Below are 22,801 nucleotides of genomic sequence, written 5' to 3' on the forward strand. Positions count from 1 at the left end.
ATTACTTGTACACAAACAACACAGATACATTCTCCCTGGCTAACTTTTAACTCTACATCTTTTATGCAATAGTTATATTCCCTAGAAAAGAGGAATTATTGCTACTTGTCCCCTAGCATCCAATTAAAGCCACACCATATGTATTTCTTTAAGAAAAAGCCTGATAAATCAGCCTGCAGAAAAGGATTCATTTCAGAAATACTGCACTTTTCCAAATACTGTACACTTCCAAATTCAGAATTCTTTGTTCTTTTCCCTCTGACTAGTAGAATTTATTCTGCTTAGCCAGTGTCACAGTGATGAAAAACTGAACTTTGACAACTGATATACCATACAATGGAAGCAAGTGGGAAAAAAATCTTAGGAGCATAGAATTCTTGCTTGTGAATGTCGACAATGAAAATGCTTGAGTTGTTGCTAAACCAGTAAAATTTTTGGTTCCTAGAATGCTGATACAGGGTTGCTGAAATCCTTAATGGTTTGCCAGAAACTTAGACCAAGACTTTCTAGAGGAAAGACCTCACTGGCATGTATTAGATAAAAGGTGCCTGGTCTGGACCACCCACCTTAAAAAGGCTGTGCAAATGTATTGGAAACTGTCTTCTTCATGCAGTTATGTTTTATAGTTGTTAACTTCTTTCCATAGAGTCATGGGACATTTGCTACTCAGAAAACCCCCCTTGAAACCTCATTGGAGGCCCTTCTTCCTTCTGAGCTTGGGCTAATATACTACCTAGAAGTTTGGAGATTACTTATAAATTTTTCCAAAGGCTTTCTCAGATCTGCTTCTGAAGAAGACTGTTCTACATGAGTCCACCAATGCAAACTTTGACTTAATTGCTGGTAGAACTGTCCAAAATCAGATTAAAACAAGTCAATTTGGGTAGAGACATTATTTTTGTTTTTTTCCAAAACTGTACCATGTCTAATGACATAACCATATTCAGTTCAGTTCAGTCGCTCAGTCGTGTCCGACTCTTTGCGACCCCATGAATCACAGCACGCCAGGCCTCCCTGTCCATCACCAACTCCCGGAGTTCACTCAAACTCATATTAGCCAAAATCAAAAAGCCGGATCCCTCATTTACATCATGATATTACAATCTGCTGGCAATACTAAAGACAAAGATGACAGTCATCTTGAAGCACACATACCCCATGACACAGCACCCTTGAAGCTTTGATAGTTCTTTTAAAAAGCAATGAAAATTACACACACAATAATGATGGTAGTCCTTAAAGAAAAAAAAACACAAAAACTGGAGGCATTTTATAGCTAAACAGTTTTATTGGCTTTTTGTGAAATAAAAAACAAAACACAAAACAAACCACCATGGTTAAAGGCCATAATCAGCGTCAACCAAATGAACCAGCCACTTGGTTACAGCAGCTGATGACACTAGTGGATATTATTGCTTATATCCCAGGTTCATTATGTGTCCATTACATTTTGGCAAGATTACAATCACATGGGAGCTTTGGTTGTATAAATTCAATTCTGACTATTCATCGAAAACACAACTTCTACCATTCTATGATGGGATATATGCTGACTCTTCCTCTTATTCTGTCTCCTTTCTCCTTCCACTCATGACTGACAACCTATTGACCCAAAATTAAGGTAGATGCATTCCCAATCATCCCATCCTTCCCTACTCTACTGCCCAGTCCTTTGTCATGAGAGAGTGATAACATTTCTGGGCCTCTCCCAATTTTGCTAACTGGTATGTATCCACTGCCAGTAATAAGTGCTTATCTGTAATCTGGATAGATTTTCAAATATATTTGGTTGTTAACACTGGAGTTTGGACTCAACCGTCTCTTTTCTAACTTCTGAAAGCTAGAAAAAAAAAAAATCAACAGCTTTTAGTATCAGTAAATTGACCTCTGAATAGAATAAGCCCGAGCCTCCACCACACAACATCCCAAAACAGGTATGTAACTGTGGCCTTAAAATGCTCTGTGTGAGTGCTGTAACATTTTAATTTACAGAGAAGCAGTGATTGATGGCCTCTCAAAAGCCCCCCTGCTCAATACTTTCTATTTTAACACTGAAAACTCAGAATGACAAAGGGTCAGAACTAACTCACAATAGCACCATTTCCTAGACTTTTGGAGTAAAATTCCCATCCGCGTTGGAGAATGCAGTGACCTTAGACGACCCAGCCTCCAGCTTTGTGCCTTCACAGGCCCTCCCACTGAATTTCAGCAGGGGTGGGTGGTCTGCCTTGGTCTACTTCTGCAGCAACGTGAATTTTCCCTGGGAAGAGTTAAAAACATGGATCTTACAAAGTGAAGTTGGCCGCAGGTGAGAGACCTGAGGAAGCCTGTTTCTGGTGGGGAGATGTGACAAGTCCACAGATGAGGGGACAGAGTCCGGGGACCCTTGCCCTTGCCCATCTTGATTCAAGTCAGTGGCAAAACTGCATGCAGAAACATGGCAAGATCAAGGAACACTGAGAGACATCTTCATACAGCAATCCAAACACAGCGCTCTTGTGGTATCTTTTGTATTCAGGTCCACCAGAGAGTTTGCCCTGGATAATGCTGGGATTTAATAAGCCCTTCTAATGATTATAAAGATTATCCTTTTAAATCTAGACATTTTAAACAACAGAAGATTTGATATCACTATATTTTACATGGCACATATAACCATATAATTACTAGCACTTACACAGCAAATATTGTAAATACACATTCTTGGAGTTGACTTGGTAATTATACCAATGTTATTCGGCAGAACAAAGATGAAACACTCCCTAACTTGTACTTTGGGGAATTTCATTCCAACCCTTTACTTCACGACAAAAGGATATCCCTCTAATTAAGTAATAATGCTCATGGGCAAAGAGAATCGCAGGGCGACTTCATGGTTAATGTGTGGCCTGTAAAATAAAGTAATACACAGTATTTTCATTTACAAGAGACCGTATAAAAATATTTTCCAATTTGGAATTCGAAACATGAAAGCTGGATTTTTTTTCCTTTGTATAAAAAGAAATGAGATAACAGACTAAAGTTTATTAAGCCTTCTAACAAAAAATATACATATAAGTTTAAGGAATGCAGTGAGCGTCAACTTCCCTTTTTGTCCAGGCTCATGGATGGTGAGCTTGTGCTTTGATCCCAACAAAGATAAATGCACAAAAGTGGAGGAAGATCAGTGCCTGAAACCTGAACTACATGTTATCTCTAAAAATAAGACTCATTTTACAGTAGTGCTTTTAAGAGTGGTGTGTTAGATTTCTGATTTTTTTTCCTCTTCTGCCTCAGGCAACCGCTGGAGATGAATTCCAGAAGCACCACTTTCTTCTTGAGTGATGTTTATTTAGTGCAATGTCTTCCTTCTCTCTTTCCCTTTTCACACGCTGGTAGTGGTCTTCTTCCTTCAGGTACCACACGGGAGGCCAGCGGTGCCTCTCAAAGTATTCCTGGTTGTCTGGGGAAGAAAAGATGCAGATGATGACACCTACTAGCTTCGGTGCTTAGGCTTCTCTGAGATGATTACCATGTGCATCCTCTCAACTAACCAATGGGCAGGGACACTGAGTAGGACCAGTGGCAGATTATGACACGAAAGTTTTGAGAGGTGGAATCACTTGCCTAAAATTACACAGCTGGACACAGACAGCCTGAACACAGGTCCCTTTGCCTTCCTGGACAAGGATGAACCAACAATCTCTGCTTGCTCTGCAGCAGGGCACTCTGAACAACCTCTCTCCCACCCGTCTCCACACAAATCCCCCCAGCCATGAAGTTTTCCAGAGAGAATTTCCAACATACAATTCCTTGGGTCATGCACGTCACATGAATCTGTGACTGCCATATGGCCACAAGGAATTCTCCTTGAGCCAGGGGGCTGTCCATGTTCCTTCTCAAGGGCAGTGAAGGGAAACCCTTCAGTCACAGGTGATGAGAACTGGACAGATGGGGACCACACAGCCTCACCTGCAGATTTCGATTTGATTTCCTTGCGGAACTTGGAACAAACACTGTTGTAGTTGGTGCAGATGTGGTGCAAACACCAGGCGGCCAACTGGTGGGCATTGTGAAACTGCAGGGAAGTGACCAAAAGGGGGTCAGACCTCTATTTTCTCAAGTGGGACTACAACAAAATAAAAAGTCATGGTAGGGGTCAAAGAAATAAAAGGCCCAGATGACTAATTCAGAAACATGTTGTTTTGACTAGTGTTTTGATTTTGGCCATGGTTTCCACACCAGCCACATGCAAGTGTTTGGCATTCTCCTCTCACCTCCGGGATATGTGCACTAAAAATAATCACTGTATCAGGAGTTTAAAGTCTGCCTTGCCTCTCTCCCCCTCTCCTCACACCTGCCCTCTAATGATAAGTGGTCATGGCCTCTGGAAGGCACCAGCCTGCAGCAGAAAGCAGCGATGTCATCCCTGTTTAAGGACGCCTCGGCAATAGAATCCTCCGTGTCACATGTCAGAGCTCAGCTGGCTGGGGCCAGTGATCTGAAAGAGGAGACTGTGGCATGTGTGACTGTCCTATACCTGTCCTTTTGGTTACATAAGAAGAGCAGACGATGTGGGCAGGGAGGGAGGGAGCCAGACACTCCATGCACTCTCTGAGAAGATGCACAGGACCATGGCAGCTGAGGTAGCTGTGTCTGCAAAAGACCTGATACACAAAAATCCATAGTTAACTCCCCATCTTGTCCCCAAATTTGGAAGGTCTCTCACATCCCTCACTCTTTCTGTCCAGGCCTCTTTCAGACATCTGTTCTATTGTCTGTTACTCTTGATGCTTCTTTGAGCAGCTGAACCCCTGAAACCCACAGCATGCTTCTTCTGAGGCCCCTGTCAACGCCCTGAACAGAGGACAAGAGAAAAGCCAACGTCCCCGGAAACTAATTCAAGAAACTCTCTGCAGATCACAAGCCCAGCAGGACAGACAATTTTAGCCAGGGCTTCCAACTTCTCTTGATAGTAGATTTCTCCCTGAAAGTCAGATTAGAGCAGTGCGGTATTGGAGTTGGGCTTGTACCTGCTCGAGAGCGTCACTGGGTGCAGCTCTTTGCTACTCTAAGCTCAGTGACTGAGTTGTTAAAAGTTGGGCAGGTCGGGTATTTACACCATGGAGACTGGAAAATGCAACAGATCATGATCTCTGCTATCCCCAAGCTGATAGTTAAATACTTACCAGTGCACCCCTGGGTTAGAGTCTAATGAATGAGCTAAGATACTGGAGGCTCCATCCTAAATGCCTCCTCCAAGGATTTTCAGAGCTTAGCAGGAATGATTTTATTTCCTTCCTGGGTTATGTGTGGGTCAGGGGAGGGGACAGGGTGGGAACAGAAAGTAAAAAGATAGACACAACTACTATATTACCTCCATTGGGCTGGCCTATGTGAGATTCTGGGTCATTTGATTGTTCTCCAGGAGGAATACTTACTGGAAGGGCACAAGTTCTAAGTTCTCCCCTAGTCCTGTTTCAGAACACCCCAAATTCCAAATGTGGACAGTCAGTGTTGATGGGGGCTTGTTGATTTCACTGCAGTTGATGCCTGCTCTCGGTTTCAACTTGTAACTTCTATGAGGTTGTTTCTCACACTGGATTTTAATAATTTGTGTCTATGTCTGTTTCTCTCAGTGGCCTATGATGGCCCCAAGGGCAGAGAATCTACATGTCCTCTTATCTATGGTGGTGCCTGGTAGAAGGGGAGGAAATAAATCCTTGTTGGATGTTGAGTCAGAAAGAGCAGGCTGCTGTGAAGTCCTGATCCACATTTTCCCCTCTGGAACACCTCTCAGGGCTACAGTCAGAGTGGGCTGGGGAACGTGTGATGTAGGCCTGCCTCCTCCTCTTCCTCGGTTGACAAATTCCGAGTTGAAGTGCCTGACGTAAGATTTAGTAAACCACTGCCCTAACCAAGACAGGGAACAAAGAAAGCCAAGCCCAACAGGTCAGAGAAAAGTCTGAAGAATTTATTGTTAGTTCCTTCAGAGTGTAAACTCATGGCCTCTAAGTCTAGGTCAGGGATTGGATAACTCTGCCTATGTGCCTTGTATTATGAGAGGATTTCCCCTCTTTGATGCTCTTTCTGAAACATTCTCTCCTATTTGTTTCTCAAAATAAGCAGTAAGGTGGACAGAGGGAGAATTACCATTCCCATTTCCAACAGATGAGGAAATGGAGGCAGCGTTTAACTTTGTGCCTTAAATAAATTATACAGAGATAAAGCCAAGGCTGATCTCTGACCCTCTCTAGAGGAAGAGGGCAGTGTGTGTTGGGATATGGAATCACAACATCAACAGTAACAAGTGCTGATGTAAAAAAAAAAAGGAAAACCAGGAGAGCTGCAGCGAGACCGGAGGCAACCCTGGACTTCACGGAATTCTAGAAACTGTCTGATCTCAGTCAAGGCATGTCTGAGAATTCAAAAAAGAGACAGAGCCTTCCCCTCCCATGCCCTGAGCTGTTCTCCCACATGTGAAGCTGCTGCCTCTGGAGGGGCGGGGCACAAAGGGGCTGGTGTGGGGGCAGGGCCCTTGTTGTTTTTTCAAATGAAGCCCAGCAGGGTGAACAGTGCATGAAACTTAAAACTCTCAGATCTTTTCTGTTGCACACAGCAGGGGGCTTCTGTGACTCAGTGGTGACATCTTTATTTGTTCAGATGCAACAGTGGAATGTTTTATCAGCATTAAATGAACTGGTTGAATACACTGAAAAGGTGAAAGGCAAATTGCTACAAACCTGGGCCAATTCCAAGTAAGAGAGAACTTCCCCGTCAATGCCCACACCACTCATGGCGGCCTTGGTCAGCTCCTGAACAGCGTGCTGTTCTGGGGAGAAGAGGGAGCAGGAGAATGTTAGTGCCTGGAGGCTGCCGTCTGGGGTCACCTAAGAGGGTAGGAGGTAGGGGGACACAGTTCCTTGTGAACTGAATCAAGGGCCCTCTCTGATGTGTGGTCTTTCAGTATGGTGAGTCATGGCTTGAGTCAGCGCACTGCAGACACTGGGGACACTTGTTAGCCTTTCTGAAATAGTAAGAGTCCTCCAGAGCACCACTGTCCAGTATGGTAACTACTGGCCACCAGGGACTATTTAAACTCAATTAAAATTAAACAAAATGAAAAATTCAGGTCCTCAACCCCACACTGCTGCTGCTGCTGCTGCTAAGTCGCTTCAGTTGTGTCCGACTCTGTGCGACCCCATAGACGGAAGCCGACCAAGCTCCGCCATCCCTGGGATTCTCCAGGCAAGAACACGAGTGGGTTGCCATGTCCTTCTCCAATGTGTGAAAGTGAAAAGTGAAAGTGAAGTCACTCAGTCGTGGACTGCAGCCCACCAGGCTCCTCTGTCCATGTGATTTTCTAGGCAAGAGTACTGGAGTGGCTTGCCATTGCCTTCACTAGCCATGTTTAAGTGCTCAGTGGTCATGTGTACTGGCCAATGCGGACACAGAAAGTCTCTATCACTGCAGAAAGTTCTGTTTGAGAGTGCTGCTCTGGGCAGGCTAGGACCTGCCTAGAATCCTCTAGACTCTTGTATCTTCCTGCTTGATGGTTTCCTCACTCATATCACTCCAATTTTCAATACTCTCTGACCGTGGAGAGGCTCAAAGTAACGAGTCCAGATGGGGAATTAAAACTGCTAATGTGTTTGTGTGTCTCAGCAGCAGCAGATGAGGGACATATTGTTCAACCTCTTAGATTCTAAAGACTGGGGTGATCTTCAGCCACAAGTCACACAGATCTAGATGGGACCGTCGTTTCTGCTCGGAAGCTGTGTTCTGGGATTCTATGCTGAATTCAGACTCTGGTTCTGTGGCTGAGCTGCCTTTTGCCTCTGTTAGGCTGTTGCCTGCCTCTGGCCTTGACATGAGTGGGTACAGTCTTGGCCCAGCATTTCCGGCTCCTTGATGCTTTTTTTCATCTCCAGCATCACATTTAATTTTTTAGTATACTGTCCACACCATGCTTACTTTCTGCCTGGTTTTATGTGCTTATTTGTTAGTCTATATGTCTCTTACCTAGTCAACATGGTCTCAAGTTTGGGATGGTTTCTTTGGTAAAACTTTCCTCAGCTGGATTGACAGACAAAGAACTATTTGTAACTAAATCTTCCAGAGGAGTCACTGGGTTTTAAATTTTAGGTAATTCCAAAGTGTTAAGTGATACTTTGGCTTGCAGGGCATTTTCATCCCAGAAACTGATTTTTAAACACTCTGTTCCAAACACTCCATACTTACAATAAACAGCAAATACTATAGAAATGATTAAAGGAATCATCTTAGGAAGATGTGTATTAAATAATCATAACCATTAATAATAGCATTTACTAAGAAAAATAAACATACATAGAAGTCTGTAGTTAACACAAGAAGGTTTCTTTGGGTCAGTTTCTTTCCTGGAGAAATCAGTCCCATGTTTTCATCACCACCCTTAATATTTAAGCAAAATGGTCCTCCTTCAAGATTGATCACAAATCCTGTTCAACAAATTTGGCTCCAAATTACTTTTGACTATGTAAAACAGTTCAGTTTATCCTCAAAAGACAAATACTTATAAAAACTGGATAGTCAAATGGCTTGAGATTCTTACTTATGAGAAAAAGAATTGCCTACTGTAGCCTCCTAGAGTTAGTATTGAAAAAGCAGCAATACTCATTTGAATCTATGACTTCAGGTTTATTGGTTAAAAACAGTTTAAAGAATGAATAGCAGGAACTCCCCTAGCTGTCCAGTGGTTAGTACGCCATGCTTCCAATGCAGGGGTTGCTTGTCAGATTGCTGGTCAGGGAACTAAGATCCCACTTGCCATGCAGTGTGGCAAAAAAAAGAAGGAAAAAAAAGAATAGCAGTACTATTTCTTGTTATCCAGCTGGTGAAGAAGGAAGGTGAGAAAACTTTGATCTCCAGCTGGCTGAGCACGGTAGAAACTTGGAGTGCAGAGAAATAAATCTTTTTTTTTTTTTTTCCTAAAGATACTGTCAGGAAGTCAAGGGCAGGTGTGGCTGGTTGGTTTGTTCATACCTTCATTTTCATTTAATTTTTCAACAGACTTTTACTGAGATCCTCCTATGCTCAGGCACTTCTCTGTGTACAGAGGATATGCCAGTGAACAAAACAAGCACTATCCTGCTTTCATAGTTAACAAGAGTCAACTAAATGTGGCACCCTTACTGCTCATCAGCAACTTTGGTAAATGAAACAGAAGGTTTAAATTCAAGAAAAGGGTATTTGAAAGCATGTATCTTATTTAGATCTGCTTTGGCTTACCAACTGAGCAAATCTAGAAATGATACATAAGGTTCTGTGAAGTTAAATCAAGTCTCCCTTTTTTCTTTTTCCCAAAATGATCTTGACAATGTCAGAACATTTTCTAAAATAGCTTTAAGAAAACCACTTACATAATGCTTACTAGGTGCCAGACACTGTTCTCAGGACTCTCTCTCTCTCTTTATATGTATATATATATATAATCTCTTAACTCATTTAATCTTCATAACAACTCTATGGTAGAATATCATTATCCTCATTTTAAAGAGAGAGAAAGCTGAGACACAGAGTAATTAAATCAAGTATGAAGTCATCCAGCCAGTAAATAGTGGAGTCAAGATCTGAACCCAAGTGATCTGGATCTGTAGCCTATGTTCTTAACTACTGCCTTCTATATGTATCAGCAGGACCTATACAAAGCAGGTGCTTAAAAAACAGTTGCTGAATTGAACTGGGGCTGTTTGATACATTTGATCAGTTCATATCACCCTGTACAAGGCAGTCCTATGTTGGGTGATAAAAATTTAATTTTTATTCCCTGGAAGTATTATTTTTTGCTTAAATGTCATTTTGATAAATACAACAGTCAGATACCGCATGGCCCTGAGTCATCAGCCTTACCTGCAAGTGCAACCAAGTGTGGCAGGCAAAATCTGTTTGCCAAGGCAATTAGTTCCAGTGGGTCCAGGTCCAAGTTAGGTGACAACTGCTTAGTATAGAGATAATCCAGTACTGCCTGCATTGACATCTTGTTTATGTTTGGGAGATATACCTGAAATGTTATTTGAAAAGGTAAGTCCTGCTGAAGAAAGCAGTGGGCACATTTTCAGGCTATACTGCTTGTAAATATCCTGGCCGTGTGATTCATTATTAGCAAGCCTGTGACACCTGCTCTGAGGCTGTGCGGAGAAGTCACTCACTATTTACAGCTGTAAACATAACAGTTTGATTTGTGTATGACAAAAACGTGGGGCTGCCTGACAAAGCCTGATTTGGAATTTTTAAATTGCTATTTGGGCTTATAAATCAGATAAATGGGCTGTAAATGTATGATGACATTATAGGCCCTCCTTGCCAAGTACCTGATAATACTCTATTGTGGGGAAAGAAATCTCCTAGCAACATGACAGGTGTTGGGGGGAGCTGCAGACTGCACTGTTGCTGACACACAATAGAGCCCAGCTCTCTAAGATGTCAAAATAAGACGATGAGCAACCATCCTAGTTGCCACAGTGACTGGCTTGATTCCAACGTTCTATCAATAAAGTCTAGCATGAAATCAACTATACATCAATAAAAAATAAGCAAAGTATATGTTAGCATGATATATACACTTTATTTTTCCTGTGGCACAACCACATAGATTTGGAACTACTGGAAGATTATCAGGTATCAGTAGATGCAGAGAATCTAGAGAAAGCTGGGCTTGGGACATCTTGGGGAATGGCTGGGTATGAGAATTGTTCCCTGGAGGATCCTGCTAGTCTTCCTGAGCACCTGTAGTTACTGCGCATATTCATCCAAGCTAGAGCCTGCTGAGGAGCCAGGGACTGCCTGGGAAGTAGAGTTCTGAATGGCTGGGCCTGGATCAACAGGGATATACACGTTATAGCAGCTGTTCTTAATCTGAGGTTTCTAACTCCACAAGACGTGCCCTGGCATCATAGAGAATGGTGCGATGAGTACTTGCTATTGGAATGATGATAAGAATTAACCTAATAGAAGGCCTCCTATGCACAAGGTACTGTGCTAATAAGCTTTCCACATGCATTATATTTTGATCCTTATATCCTCCCTAGGAAGGAGAGACTATTGTTTTTGCCATTTTACAGATAAGTGAATGGAGGGTCAGGGAGGTTAAGTTTGGTGTCCAGGGTTGCAAAGCTAGGAAGCTGGGGCTGATATTTGAACCCAGGAAATAAGATTCTAAAGTCTGTGTTCAGAACTGCTGAGCAGGTCTGGAAACCCTTCATGGTAAGGAAGAAAGCTATAATACAGCACTGTATCTCAGTAACAGTTTTCAAGAATTAGATTTCTGAGTTCAAAAGGATAAAAAGTTATAGACTTCTTAATTCTGGTATAAGCATACAAAAATTACATTTATGATTACATTTATGTAGGGCATGATTATATCTGTATGTTATATATGATTACATCTATATTATATATTTTAATCTCTCTATATTTGTGTGTATAAGTGTGTGTACATATATGTGTGTGTGTATATGTCTGTGTGTGTATATATATTTGTTTATAAATTGTCTCCACAATCTACAAGGGGCTTGTGGCCACTTCAGTCTTCTAATGGTGTGGTTGCAATTGTTTAAGCTATACCAACCGTCTATATCATTTTCCTGCATAGCCACCAACCATCTCACAGAGGGAATATCCTTTCAGACAGAGCTTTCCCTAGGTGTATCAAAGAGAGAGCCCAGAAAAATTCCTAGAAATATTATGAAAATTACTCTTCCTCTCTCAGACACAGTGAGAACTATTGTGATTCTATTAATAAACTGCGTGGATTACTACCCATCAATGACTTGACAAGTGTGATAGTTTCAAATTTTTAGCATAACTTCTACAATAATAAATATAACCTGGCAAGTGGAAACTATTTCTGATTTCATTTTAAAATACAGAAGCCACTGTATTGTAATTGTTGCTATTCCAGTAAATCTAACACAGCTATGTTTGTGTGGATAAACATTTATGTACACATGCATTTACCTTATATAGACATGAACTTTTAGCATATGGAAAATACAGCAAATTACATATGGCAAAATTTGATTTCTCTAGAATGGTGTTTGGATTAGCACAAGTTTTAAATAATTGAAAGTTAATTAAGTTGTGAAACTTTAAAGTTGGGGCCATTGTGATAGAAAAAAAATATGCATTTTATGAAGTGCTAAGTGCTCTAAAGTGTTAGTGATTATAAATAAAGTCCCACGGCTTCCTGTCAGTACCTGCACTCTCAGGGATGGGGGCATTTCTGAAAATACTAGTTTGAAGGACAGGGTAAGGGACTGGGGAAGGCCCAGGGATGTGTTGCTAAAATGCTGTGTGACCTTTAACAAGTTATTCACCATCTCTGAACCTTAGTTTCCTCATCTGTGACATGGGAGAGATTTTGAATAGATGAAATCTAAAGCCTTTCCTTCACTAAGATTATGGACTCTGAAGATACTCAGATGACTGAAGCAATTTTTTCTAAGATTGCGTTCTAAGTAATGGCAAAATGGACATCCTAAATAAAAAGAAATTATTTTTGGCATCAGGAGATGATAAATTCCAGGAAGCAGCCCTGCCCCAACACTCCCAATGTCTTCAGAGCATTCTGACATTTGTAAGCATCTATGACCTATTGTTTCCTTCATGTTTAATATAACACTAACACTTTTATTTATAAAAGCAATGGCTCTTTTTGGCAAATAATGTTAGGGTCCTCCGAAGTAACCAACAAAAGAAAATAAACATTTTAGAACATGAACTTTTTTTTCCCTCGCTGTTGATTTTTTTCCCTGTGATTTCAGCATTACTAATAAACTGAGTAGCAACAGAGAGACCATTTTTATAGAACTTAAAAAAAATAATATAAATAAAACAAATGGAATTAAAAATGTTGTGCCCTACCTGCTGAATGTAGCTTTTAAAAAAATAAGAATACAATGCTACCCTAAACAATGACCCATATTCCAGTTTAGCTGGTTTAAAATTTTAATTGCAAAGATCAGCTCAGACTATTAGGCTTATAATTAGAGATGGTCTCATAGAGAACAAGAAAGTATTCTAGATCCAGAGCATTGCTTACTACAACACGGGCATGCATTTTTAATGAACCACTTGCTGAGTACCTCTGGGGAGAGAATTATGCTTACTGCTACATTAAAAGTAATGAGAAAAATAGAAGTAAAATACAGTGTCTTAAATATTAAATGACAAAAAAAGTTAAAAGAACATCAGTGGGCATATTTTATTCCTTTCTGGATATGCATGTGAATTCAATTAATGCAAAAAAAAAAAGGTTGGATTTTGTGGGGGATGTCAGATTTTCACAAAACAATAAAGAGTAAAAAGGTGGCCTAGAAAGCACAGGCCCATGCATATACAGGCCTAAATTAACCATAGAATATTTACTGAGACTTCACCCAAGTACCTCTTCTTACCCCCATAACCACCTCTACCACACTCTGCTAGTTTAGGAAGGGACCTGGTGGCTTGTTACCTGAGGACTTTCGAGGGACAAAGACCTTGAACTCCTCATGGAAACAATTTAACAAGAATCCTCCAGGAAAATTGTTATCGACATTGCTTGAGCCTTTGTACGTTTCAGGCACCAAATTTGATGCTTTACACACATACTTTCATGGCTGCCCTGCCCTTTGGAGATGGTTCTCTTGTGGTCCCCATTTTAGAGATGAGGACACAGGTCTAAAGAGGGTTGGTCTCCTGCCCAAGGTCAAGTTGAGACGAGAGTTCATAACTATATAACAGAATATTTCCGTGTTCCCTGGAAGTCATGAGAAGGGGCAGGAAAGAGTGGACATATCCACAGCTCATGCCATTCTTCATATATTAGGTGTCTTGGTATAGACTTTCAGTAGCTTGGTTCCATGGCTTTTGTGTTTTGAGCTGGGTTGAAACTACACATCTGTATCAGGCTCAGCTGCAGTTCTAAGTAGTACTAGACCTAGTCCTTGAGGTGGGGAGTGGGGTGGGCAGGGCAATGCTAAACAGACGCTACCCCAGAGAGAGGCTGTGATGTGACCAGACCCATGAGCATTCACACCGGCCACCAAGTTTCTGTTTTGGTCACCTCTCCTGCACATTTTAATCTGGAGACAATTACAATCCACTCTGAGAAGGGATAAAGGGGATTAGCATCAGTGAGGTCAGCTCTGACTGTCTCTTTGTGCCTGGGCCCCGGGACTTTGATCAACTGCTCTCTGCCAGGTGACAAGCAGGTACCCTCGAGCACATGCTTCAGCAAGCTGGAAACAGAGGGGAAGCAAGTCTCAGGGCTCTTTTATCTTGAGAGATTACTGAAGTTGGTGCTGTGCCAGTTGGATGAGGTTTTACTAATTGGCGGCATCCCCCAATTTTCTTGAAAAACAGGGAAAGAATATCATCAGTGCTGCCAGCATCCACATAAGGCTGACGTCATTTTGCATTTAGTGCTTACGAGGTGCTTCACAGGTACTGACACTCACACCTCGCAACCACATTACGGGTTATGATCACATTTTCCAGATAGGGAGACTGGAGCTCAGAAAGGTGATCACTGGCCCAAGGCCAAGCAACTTGTACGCAGAGGAGTCGGGGATCTGAGTCCCACAGTTCCTTCACTGGGAAGCCTCTACCAGTTGCTGTGGTCTCAGTAATGATGCTCCCAGACATCTTTGATGGCAGAGGAAAGACTTCATTTAGCTGCAGTTGAGGACCTCCTGGTTTAGGAAGGCTGGCAGACATCAGAAGAGGTCATCAGGATAAACCTAACATCTTTTCCCCCAACAGCAGACAGTCTTTGGCTGGGGTTGGTTTAGGAGCAGCAGCAGTCTGTTCTGAAAGCAGGAGGGTGGCCTACTGACAGCCAGCCATCCTGGCTTTTGATTACAGGATTCTGTTTCCCTACCTGGGGATGCAAATGCAGGCTCCTGGGTCACAAAGGGAGTGCTCAGATTTCTGGTGTGAGGGCTCCCCTTCAAAGTTACTTACTATTTTTTGTGTTTGTGTTAAAAGTTTGGAGAGATGTTGAGATAAGCAAAAATAAGCCCATTAGGACAATAACCTTGATGGGGTGTCCTCATATATATTTTTAAAAGATGGGTAAGAAATATTTGCAAAACTCAACAAAAAATGCCTACCTCTAGACACAAGTTAGAAATGCTTGAAGGGAATTTTTCTTTCTTTTCCAACAACTTGTGAAGAGGTGGAGATACAAGGTCTCCAAGATGCTGCTTGCTCTGCTCTAATAATATCCCGTTTTTGGAGATAGGGCCAGCATTTGACAAGTGACCCAGTGGCTTTACTAGCTGTAACAAGTACTCTAAGAGACCCTTTGCTCCATCTTTGTTTCCCTAGAGGTGACAAACCCTAGAGTTGAGGCACATTAGGGCAGAGAGCCTCAGGGACTATTACAGATCACGGGGACCTTGAGCATGACCTAGTACATCTCTCACCTTTAGGATAAGGAGATTGAGGCACAGGAAGGTGGCTTTTTAAGATCCCTCATCTGCTGTCGGCAGAGTCAAGCCCAGGTTTAAGTGACTGAAGACACTTTTCACGGTCTCAAACTTCTAGAAGACAGTGTGCCCCTCTTTGAGGGGATTTTGATGGTACCTTGCCTGGTGACACTTGTTTAAAAATATGGCTGTACATGTTTTCAGGGATGAGGAGCACTGTGAAGATGAAAGGATACGGGGGGACTTGGGGGCTCACACATAGCAAGTGAACAACAGGCTTCTCATAATTGCAGAATTATGGAAAGAGGGTGACCTGATACTCAAGCATTGCCTAAAAAAGTCTTCCAAGCTAGCAGTTAAAGAATCAAAGTCCTCTGGCAACACTTTCTAATACAAATACACATGCATATTCATTACGATGCCGCTTGGGCTTTTGGGAAGGCACCTACCTCACTGTTGGCGCTTTCGACAAATGACCCCCCGAACATGGCAGCCATCCACTTGCAGCTACAGATCAGCAGCGGTTTGTGGGCACTGATGGCTCCATCGTCCAACTTAAATGTCACATCTGCCCAAGGATGGAGGAAGCACAAGCCTGTGAGCCAGCCTTGCCAGGGGTTCCATCCACATCCAACCGCCTAGTCTCTCATCTCTCTTCCATACCCTTAACCACTGATGCAGTGTCCACCCCGACCTTGGGCACCAATTCTCTCCATGTCCTCCAAGGATATAAGGAGTAAGCATTTAAAATTATACATAAGGTCACAACACAAATACTGTGAACCATAAAATAACATAAAGAGAGGAATATTCTTTCCTTATTTAGAAAAGTTTCAATATGGAGAACAGTAGAAAGAATAATAAAACAGTAACTGGTTTATCACATGCTTAATTTTGTCATGTTTGTCTTAGCTATATAAAACGTGTGTAGACATTTTTTAACAGCTTACTTCAAGAAAAGTCATGACCAACCTAGACAGCATATTAAAAAGCAGAGACATTACTTTGTCAACAAAGGTCCATCTAGTCAAGGCTATGGCTTTTCTAGTGGTCATGTATGGATGTGAGAGTTGGACCATAAAGAAAGCTGAGCGCTGAAGAATTGATGCTTTTGAACTCTGGTGTTGGAGAAGACTCTTGAGAGTCCCTTGGAGAGCAAGGAGATCCAACCAGTCCATCCTAAAGGAAATCAGTCCTGAATATTCATTGGAAGGACTGATGCTGAAGCTGAAACTCCAATACTTTGGCCACCTGATGTGAAGAACTGACTCACTGGAAAAGACCCTGATACTGGGAAAGATTGAAGGTGGGAGAAGAAGGGGATGACAGAGGATGAGATGGTTGGATGGCATCATCCACTCGATGGACATGGGTTTGGGTGGACTCTGGGAGTTGGTGATGGACAGGGAGGCCTGGCGTGCTGTGGTTCATGGGGTCACAAAGAGTTGGACACGACTGAGCGATTGAACTGAACGCATTCCTAACTACTTTGCCAAGAATTTTCTAAAAATAAGATTCTCCTAGATAACCATACCATCATGACTCTTAAGAAAATCAGCAATAATTCCTTAATATCATCCATTATCTAGTTCATGTCCAATTTTTTATAATTACCCCCAACTGTATTTTATAGGTTGTTTTTTTTTTTTAATAAAAAGAATCCAGTTGAGGCTCCCACTCTGTGTTTGGTTACTATCCCTCTCTAGTAAGGAAAAGGAGATTTCATCAATTTCACTTAAGGTCCATTGTTTCATTTACTGCAGGTAAATCTTTTTAACATTTCTTTTCATTAACTTTCAAAACTCTCTCTCTACCATGATTGTCAATATTTGGAGTAAGTATTACTCAAGGTTTTAAAATTAATTAACAGATTCAGCTACCAGTTATTAAATGTATATTTCTATATCGGGAATTATGAAAGATGAAGACAAAAACAGAAATATCTATATAATAATGGAAGTTAAATTTTTGCAATGAAACATACATAGAGAGGACAATTACAGAACAAAAATAGCACAAGCCTATGAGATAGGATAAGCATGGGCCAGTCACCCACCTTAGATACAGGTTATCAGGATGCTTAAGCAATTATGTAAGGGTGCTCTGGGCAACCCTTGGTGCAGTTATCAAAGACAATGAAGGGACAAAAAGCATCTAGACGAGCAGGGCACAGGATGGTGCGAACCCAAAGGAGAAGGGAGAGAGGCCGAAGAGGCTTTCCAGATGGGACCCTTTCCAGAGGGTCACCAACAGGGCCTCAAGGATTTCAGCGACCCTGGGACCGAAGGCTGCTGATTTTTGTCATGGGTGCATGCTAAATGACGAGTGGAAAATATCAGGGAAGGAATCCTGAAGGGCAGCTGTGAGTACTGAGCTGACTGGCTCGGGCTCAGGGGCAGCCTGACCTACCTTTGAGAAGCACTAGGACACCATGGGGCTCTAGTCGGCAGCTTGCATTCAAATCCTGGCTCCACCACTGACTGCTGGCATAAACCATAGGCCAGTTACCCAACCTCCCTGCCCCTCAGTTTCCCCATCTGCAAAATGGAGATCATCATATTTTACCTTTAAGTGTGAAGAGAATGAAATAGGTGAATACGTATAACTGAGGTACACTGGGGGTAAAGTACTTACACATGTCAGCGATCGTTATCTCCCCCTCCTCATGTTTGGCTAATGTTTGATAAAACACAACCAAAGGTACTGATGGCTTTACCACTGGACCCGCTCACCTGAGAATGTCCCCTTGCTGAGACACTCTTTTATCCGATTGGCTTTCCGGACATGAAATGCTTTCGTAATCTCCTGGTTCATGAAGGCTTCCTTGTTCATGATGTTTTCCACCATCATCCGCAAATCAAACATCTCCAGGACCTCTGCGATCTGAGCCAGGCCCACCAGATCTTTTTCCTTTTCATCCAGTTGCCCCGTATAGAGAAACTGGAGCAGGGTCCGGAAAGGGCCTGGCTGGACAGACGCGTCCATCCTAACCACGGTCATGGGGCCCAGCCGCTTTGAGACGGGGTTGATCTGCATCTCCTTGTGCATGCCAATGAACCCCTTACTCCAGCCCGACAGGGTCTGCGTCTCTGCCACCAAGTCCTCGGCGTCCAGCCCCAGGGTCTCCTGTTGGGACAGGTTCTGGCTCGAGGGGATCCACTGATCAGCCTGAGGCGTCCTTGGCGTGCCCTCTTCCCTTTCCTCATCTGGGTCAAGACTCTGTGCCCACCCCTGGGAGTCCTTGCTTTGCTTCTCTCTCTCACAAGCTCCTTCACTCCAGTGGGGGGTTTCTTCACATTCCATTAAAAAAAGATCATAAAACTTGGAAGAGGAGGTAGCGAGGTAAATTCGGTGTGCAAAGATCTGCTCCTGGTCCTGGAGGATGAAGAGGACATCGGCACACAGAGGATTGTCCAGTAAACAGGCAGCTTCGTTCGTCCCCGTGGAAGGACATTCTGGAACTTTGATGACCGGTGGGGGGGCTTTTGGAGGTAGGAATGGTGCCTGAAGTAAAGGTTTCTGGACTTTCTTCAGGTGGGATTTCCAGAACTGCAAGTGCCGTCGGGAAATGAGCGCCGCTCGGATTGCATTGTCAAACACGTCTTTGATGCCAAACTGGTCAAACACGCTTGTTTCATAGTAGGGTATACCCAGTTCCTTTGCAACCTCTCGGCCTTTTTCTGGGGGCAGAATATCCCCTCTCTTTATGGGCCTGAAAGAGAATATTTTTAACATTAGAATCAGTCTTATTTCAGGAAAAAAATAGTAATCAGGGCCTATCTAAGCACCTAATTGAATTATACATTTAAAATCCCATTCAGACTTTTAACCAGACTCTTGAAAAATCTCCTACCAACCTCTAATCTTTCAAATATAAAGGACTTATGATGGCAGGGGAAAAAATGCTTTCAGTAGTAACAATAATAACTCAAGCATCAGCCATTTCACTAGCTATTTGTTCCTGGGTAAGTTACTTAACGTTTTTCTCAGTTTTCCCATCTTAAAATGGGAAGAATAATAGTAAGTACTTGAATCTTAAAGGATGACTGAAAGGTTTAAATGAGATAATTAGCCCAGCATAGTACCTGTTCCACAGTGAGTGCTTGATCAGTGTTAGCTGATAACCATCATTATTGCCACAATCAGCATCATTTTCATCGTTTTCCCCTTATGCTTACATTTTGCTTTATAACTTAAAAAGGAATCCATGTTCATTTTCTCAATTGGGCCTCCCAGTATCCCTATGGATGCTGTTTTCGTTCTGTATCCTGAAGAAACAGGCAGAAAGTTTAAAGGTCCTTTCCACTTGGGAAATGTTTTAAGGTCACATTTTAAAGTCACTGAGAGCACTTTACTAAGCAATCAGAGTCCAGAATTCCCTAGTTCTAGGCTAAATGATCCATGTCCAACAGCTCACCTAAATCTCCTCTATTAGTTTTGTGAACCTTCTTTCATATCTCACCCTTTCTCTTCCCCTCTTCAATCAGGCAATCATCTTTTGCCTGGATTAGTACATTAGCCTCTTAACTCGTCTTTCTTCAGAATTTTCCACATTTTAGCTCACAGGATTCACTGTTACAAAAATTCCTTATGTACTACAAGTATGACTTAGCTGCAATTCTTTAAAGAAAAGTTTCCTCTGATTCCATAGAGCCCAGAGAATAAAGTCTAAACCCTTTAGACTGACACACAAGGCCCATTTACAGTCTAATCAACCCCCAAGAAGCCAAGCTGCTGGAATCAGTATCGGCAGAAGAGTGCTGTAATTATGATATAACCATGATCAAGACACAGATGAATTCCAGAACACAGGCAAGATAGGATCTGTCGTTGCATTCTTCACAAACACATACTTGATTCTGAGATGCACTCTTAGGAGATGATCTTCCAAAATAAAATATCTGGTGATGTGTGTGTGACAGGGACAGGTCTTAGGAGAAATAAGGTAATACTGGTAGAATTTGGATTTGAGGATCTAGATTGAAAAGAGGGAAAACTGCACGGAAGAGGTGGAAGTGAAGTACAGAAAAGAAGCGTTAACTTTTAAGTTTTGCTCCTATGGGCTTTTGGTAGATTACTAACTGATGAATCTCTTTAAGACTTAGCTCAGATGCCAGCTGCTTCATGAAACCTCAGGATTGTCTATGGAAAGGACTGTGCCCTGGAGCTCTGGAGCTCTCCTTCAGGCCTCCACACATGCAAGGTGTGAGGCCTGAGTATCCTAACCTTTGACACAGAAAGTTCTGAGGCCTGGGGCTAGTCTCTCATTTGCCAGGAGTCCTCTTTCCCTCTGCGTGGCTTATAATATGCAGTTCCTAGTCCATGTATTTAAGAATAGAAGGAACATGAAATGTTTTCAGGACATTTTTCCAAGATGTACCTAGAACATCAGAAATTATCTTGACAAAGTACTATTTGCTTTTGCTGTGAGAGCATAAAAACTTATGTCAGTATAAAATTTTATAATAAGCTTATTAAGGCAAAGTTCTTACTACCTGGAAGGAAAGCAGTAATATCAACATTTTGGGAAAACCTATGTTCACCAGCAAAAAACAGAATTAAACATAAAACACATATACAATTATTTTTAAAAAGAATATTGAAGGAGTACATGTTTTAAAAAAAACTCTTATTCCTCCCAAGATTGGTATCCACATTTTATATAGATGGAAACAAATCCTCCTTCAAGCTGTATTTTAAATGTGTGACACTCTAAAAATAACACCACCAGAAAGCCATTTAAAAAGCAGTATTACTGTTTTTAACCATAGGTCTATATAATCTTTAAAAACTGGACACAGCCACCTCGGGAATGAAATACTCTAAGAAGTTGGGTGGAGGAAAATGAGAAGATTAAAAATACTTCGATATGAGTATTTGCATGAATTTGATACTCCTGGGGCCAAGAATCACAGATGATGGCTCTGAATTTCACTTCAGTTCAGTCACTCAGTCATGTCTGATTCTTTGCGACCCCATGGACTGCAGCGCGACAGGCTTCCCTCTCTATCACCAACTCCCCGAGCTTGCTCAAACCCATGTCCATTAAGTTGGTGATGCCATCCAACCATCTCATCTTCTGTCGTCCCTTTCTCCTCCTGCCTTCAACCTTTCTCAGCATCAGGGTCTTTTCAAATGAGTCAGCTCTTCGCATCAGGTGGTCCAAGTATTGGAGTTTCAGCTTCAGCATCAGTCCTTCCAGTGTATATTCAGGACTGATCTCCTTTAGGATGGACTGGCTGGATCTCCTTGCAGCCCAAGAGACTCTCAAGAGTCTTCTCCAACACCACAGTTCAAAGGCATCAATTCTTTGGTGCTCAGCTTTCTATATAGTCCAACTCTCACATCCATACATGACTATCCAGACATGAATTTCACTTACCTTTATTATAAATCTTAATTTCCAGAAAGACATTATTATGAGTAACTAACATTTTGTTTAACATTTAATCAAGTTCAAAGTGCTTACTTATTTTTTTGGCTGTACGTGGCAACATGCAGGATCTTAGTTCCCCAACCATGAATTAAAACCAGCCCCCCTTGCATTGGGAGCTGAGTCTTAACCACTGGACTATCAGGGAAGGCCCCAAAGCACTTTTATACACCATAACATAATTAGAAAATTCACTTTAACCTTGGGTTCCTGACTAAGAGGTGATGGTGAAATGAACATTGGGGTACATGTGTCTTTTAGAATTGTGATTTTTTCAGGGTATATGCCCAAGCAGGATTTCTGGGTCAGATGATTTATTCCGAGTTTTTAAAGGAATCTCCATACTGTTTTCTGTAATGGCTGTGTCAGTTTACATTCCCACCAACAGTGCAGGTGGGTTCCCTTTTCTTCACATCCTCTCCAGCATTTATTGTTTATAGATTTTTTTTTTTGATGACCATTCTGACTGGTATGAGGTGATAGTTCATTGTAGTTTTGATTTGCATTTCTCTAATAATGAGCAATGTTGAGGATATTTTCATGTGTTTATTGGCCACTTGTATGTCTTCTTTCATCTGTATGTACGTCAGGAAGCAACAGTTAGAACTGTACATGGAACAACAGACTGGTTCCAAATAGGAAAAGGAGTACGTCAAGGCTGTATGTTGTCACCCTGCTTATTTAACTTATATGCAAAGTACATCATGAGAAACGCTGGGCTGGATGAAGCACAAGCTGGAATCAAGATTGCTGGGAGAAATATCAATAACCTCAGATATGAAGATGACACCACCCTTATGGCAGAAAGTGAAGAACTCAAAAGCCTCTTGATGAAAGTGAAAGAGGAGCGTGAAAAAGCTGGCTTAAAGCTCAACATTCAGAAAACAAAGATCATGCCATCTATTTTCATCACTTCATGGCAAATAGATAGGGAAAC

At 41.9% G+C, this 22,801-nt stretch overlaps 1 protein-coding gene across 7 annotated transcripts in view; it reads right to left on the minus strand.

Annotated features, from left to right (window-relative positions):
• Positions 1-641: 641 nt before the first annotated feature.
• RHOBTB1 (Rho related BTB domain containing 1) overlaps positions 642-22,801 on the minus strand; it is an 81,830-nt gene continuing 59,670 nt past the window's right edge. For 3 of the 7 annotated variants that reach the window (XM_055425658.2, XM_055425657.2, XM_055425662.2), the window contains 6 exons: positions 18,164-19,143; positions 15,881-15,999; positions 9,871-10,021; positions 6,723-6,811; positions 3,952-4,057; positions 645-3,442 (listed from right to left, as the gene is read on the minus strand). In XM_055425658.2, coding sequence (XP_055281633.1) covers positions 3,273-3,442; positions 3,952-4,057; positions 6,723-6,811; positions 9,871-10,021; positions 15,881-15,999; positions 18,164-19,143 — 1,615 coding nt within the window. In that variant the 3' untranslated portion in view covers positions 645-3,272. Of the gene's footprint in view, positions 3,443-3,951; positions 4,058-6,722; positions 6,812-9,870; positions 10,022-15,880; positions 16,000-18,163; positions 19,144-22,801 lie in introns of all 7 variants that reach the window. The other 4 variants (XM_055425656.2, XM_055425655.2, XM_055425660.2 and 1 more) reach the window with 3 other exon arrangements.

Source organism: Moschus berezovskii, chromosome 12 (genome assembly GCF_049115385.1).
Source record: "Moschus berezovskii isolate FMDL1 chromosome 12, NW_MosBer_1.0, whole genome shotgun sequence".
In the NCBI taxonomy this organism is placed as follows: Eukaryota; Metazoa; Chordata; class Mammalia; order Artiodactyla; family Moschidae; genus Moschus; species Moschus berezovskii.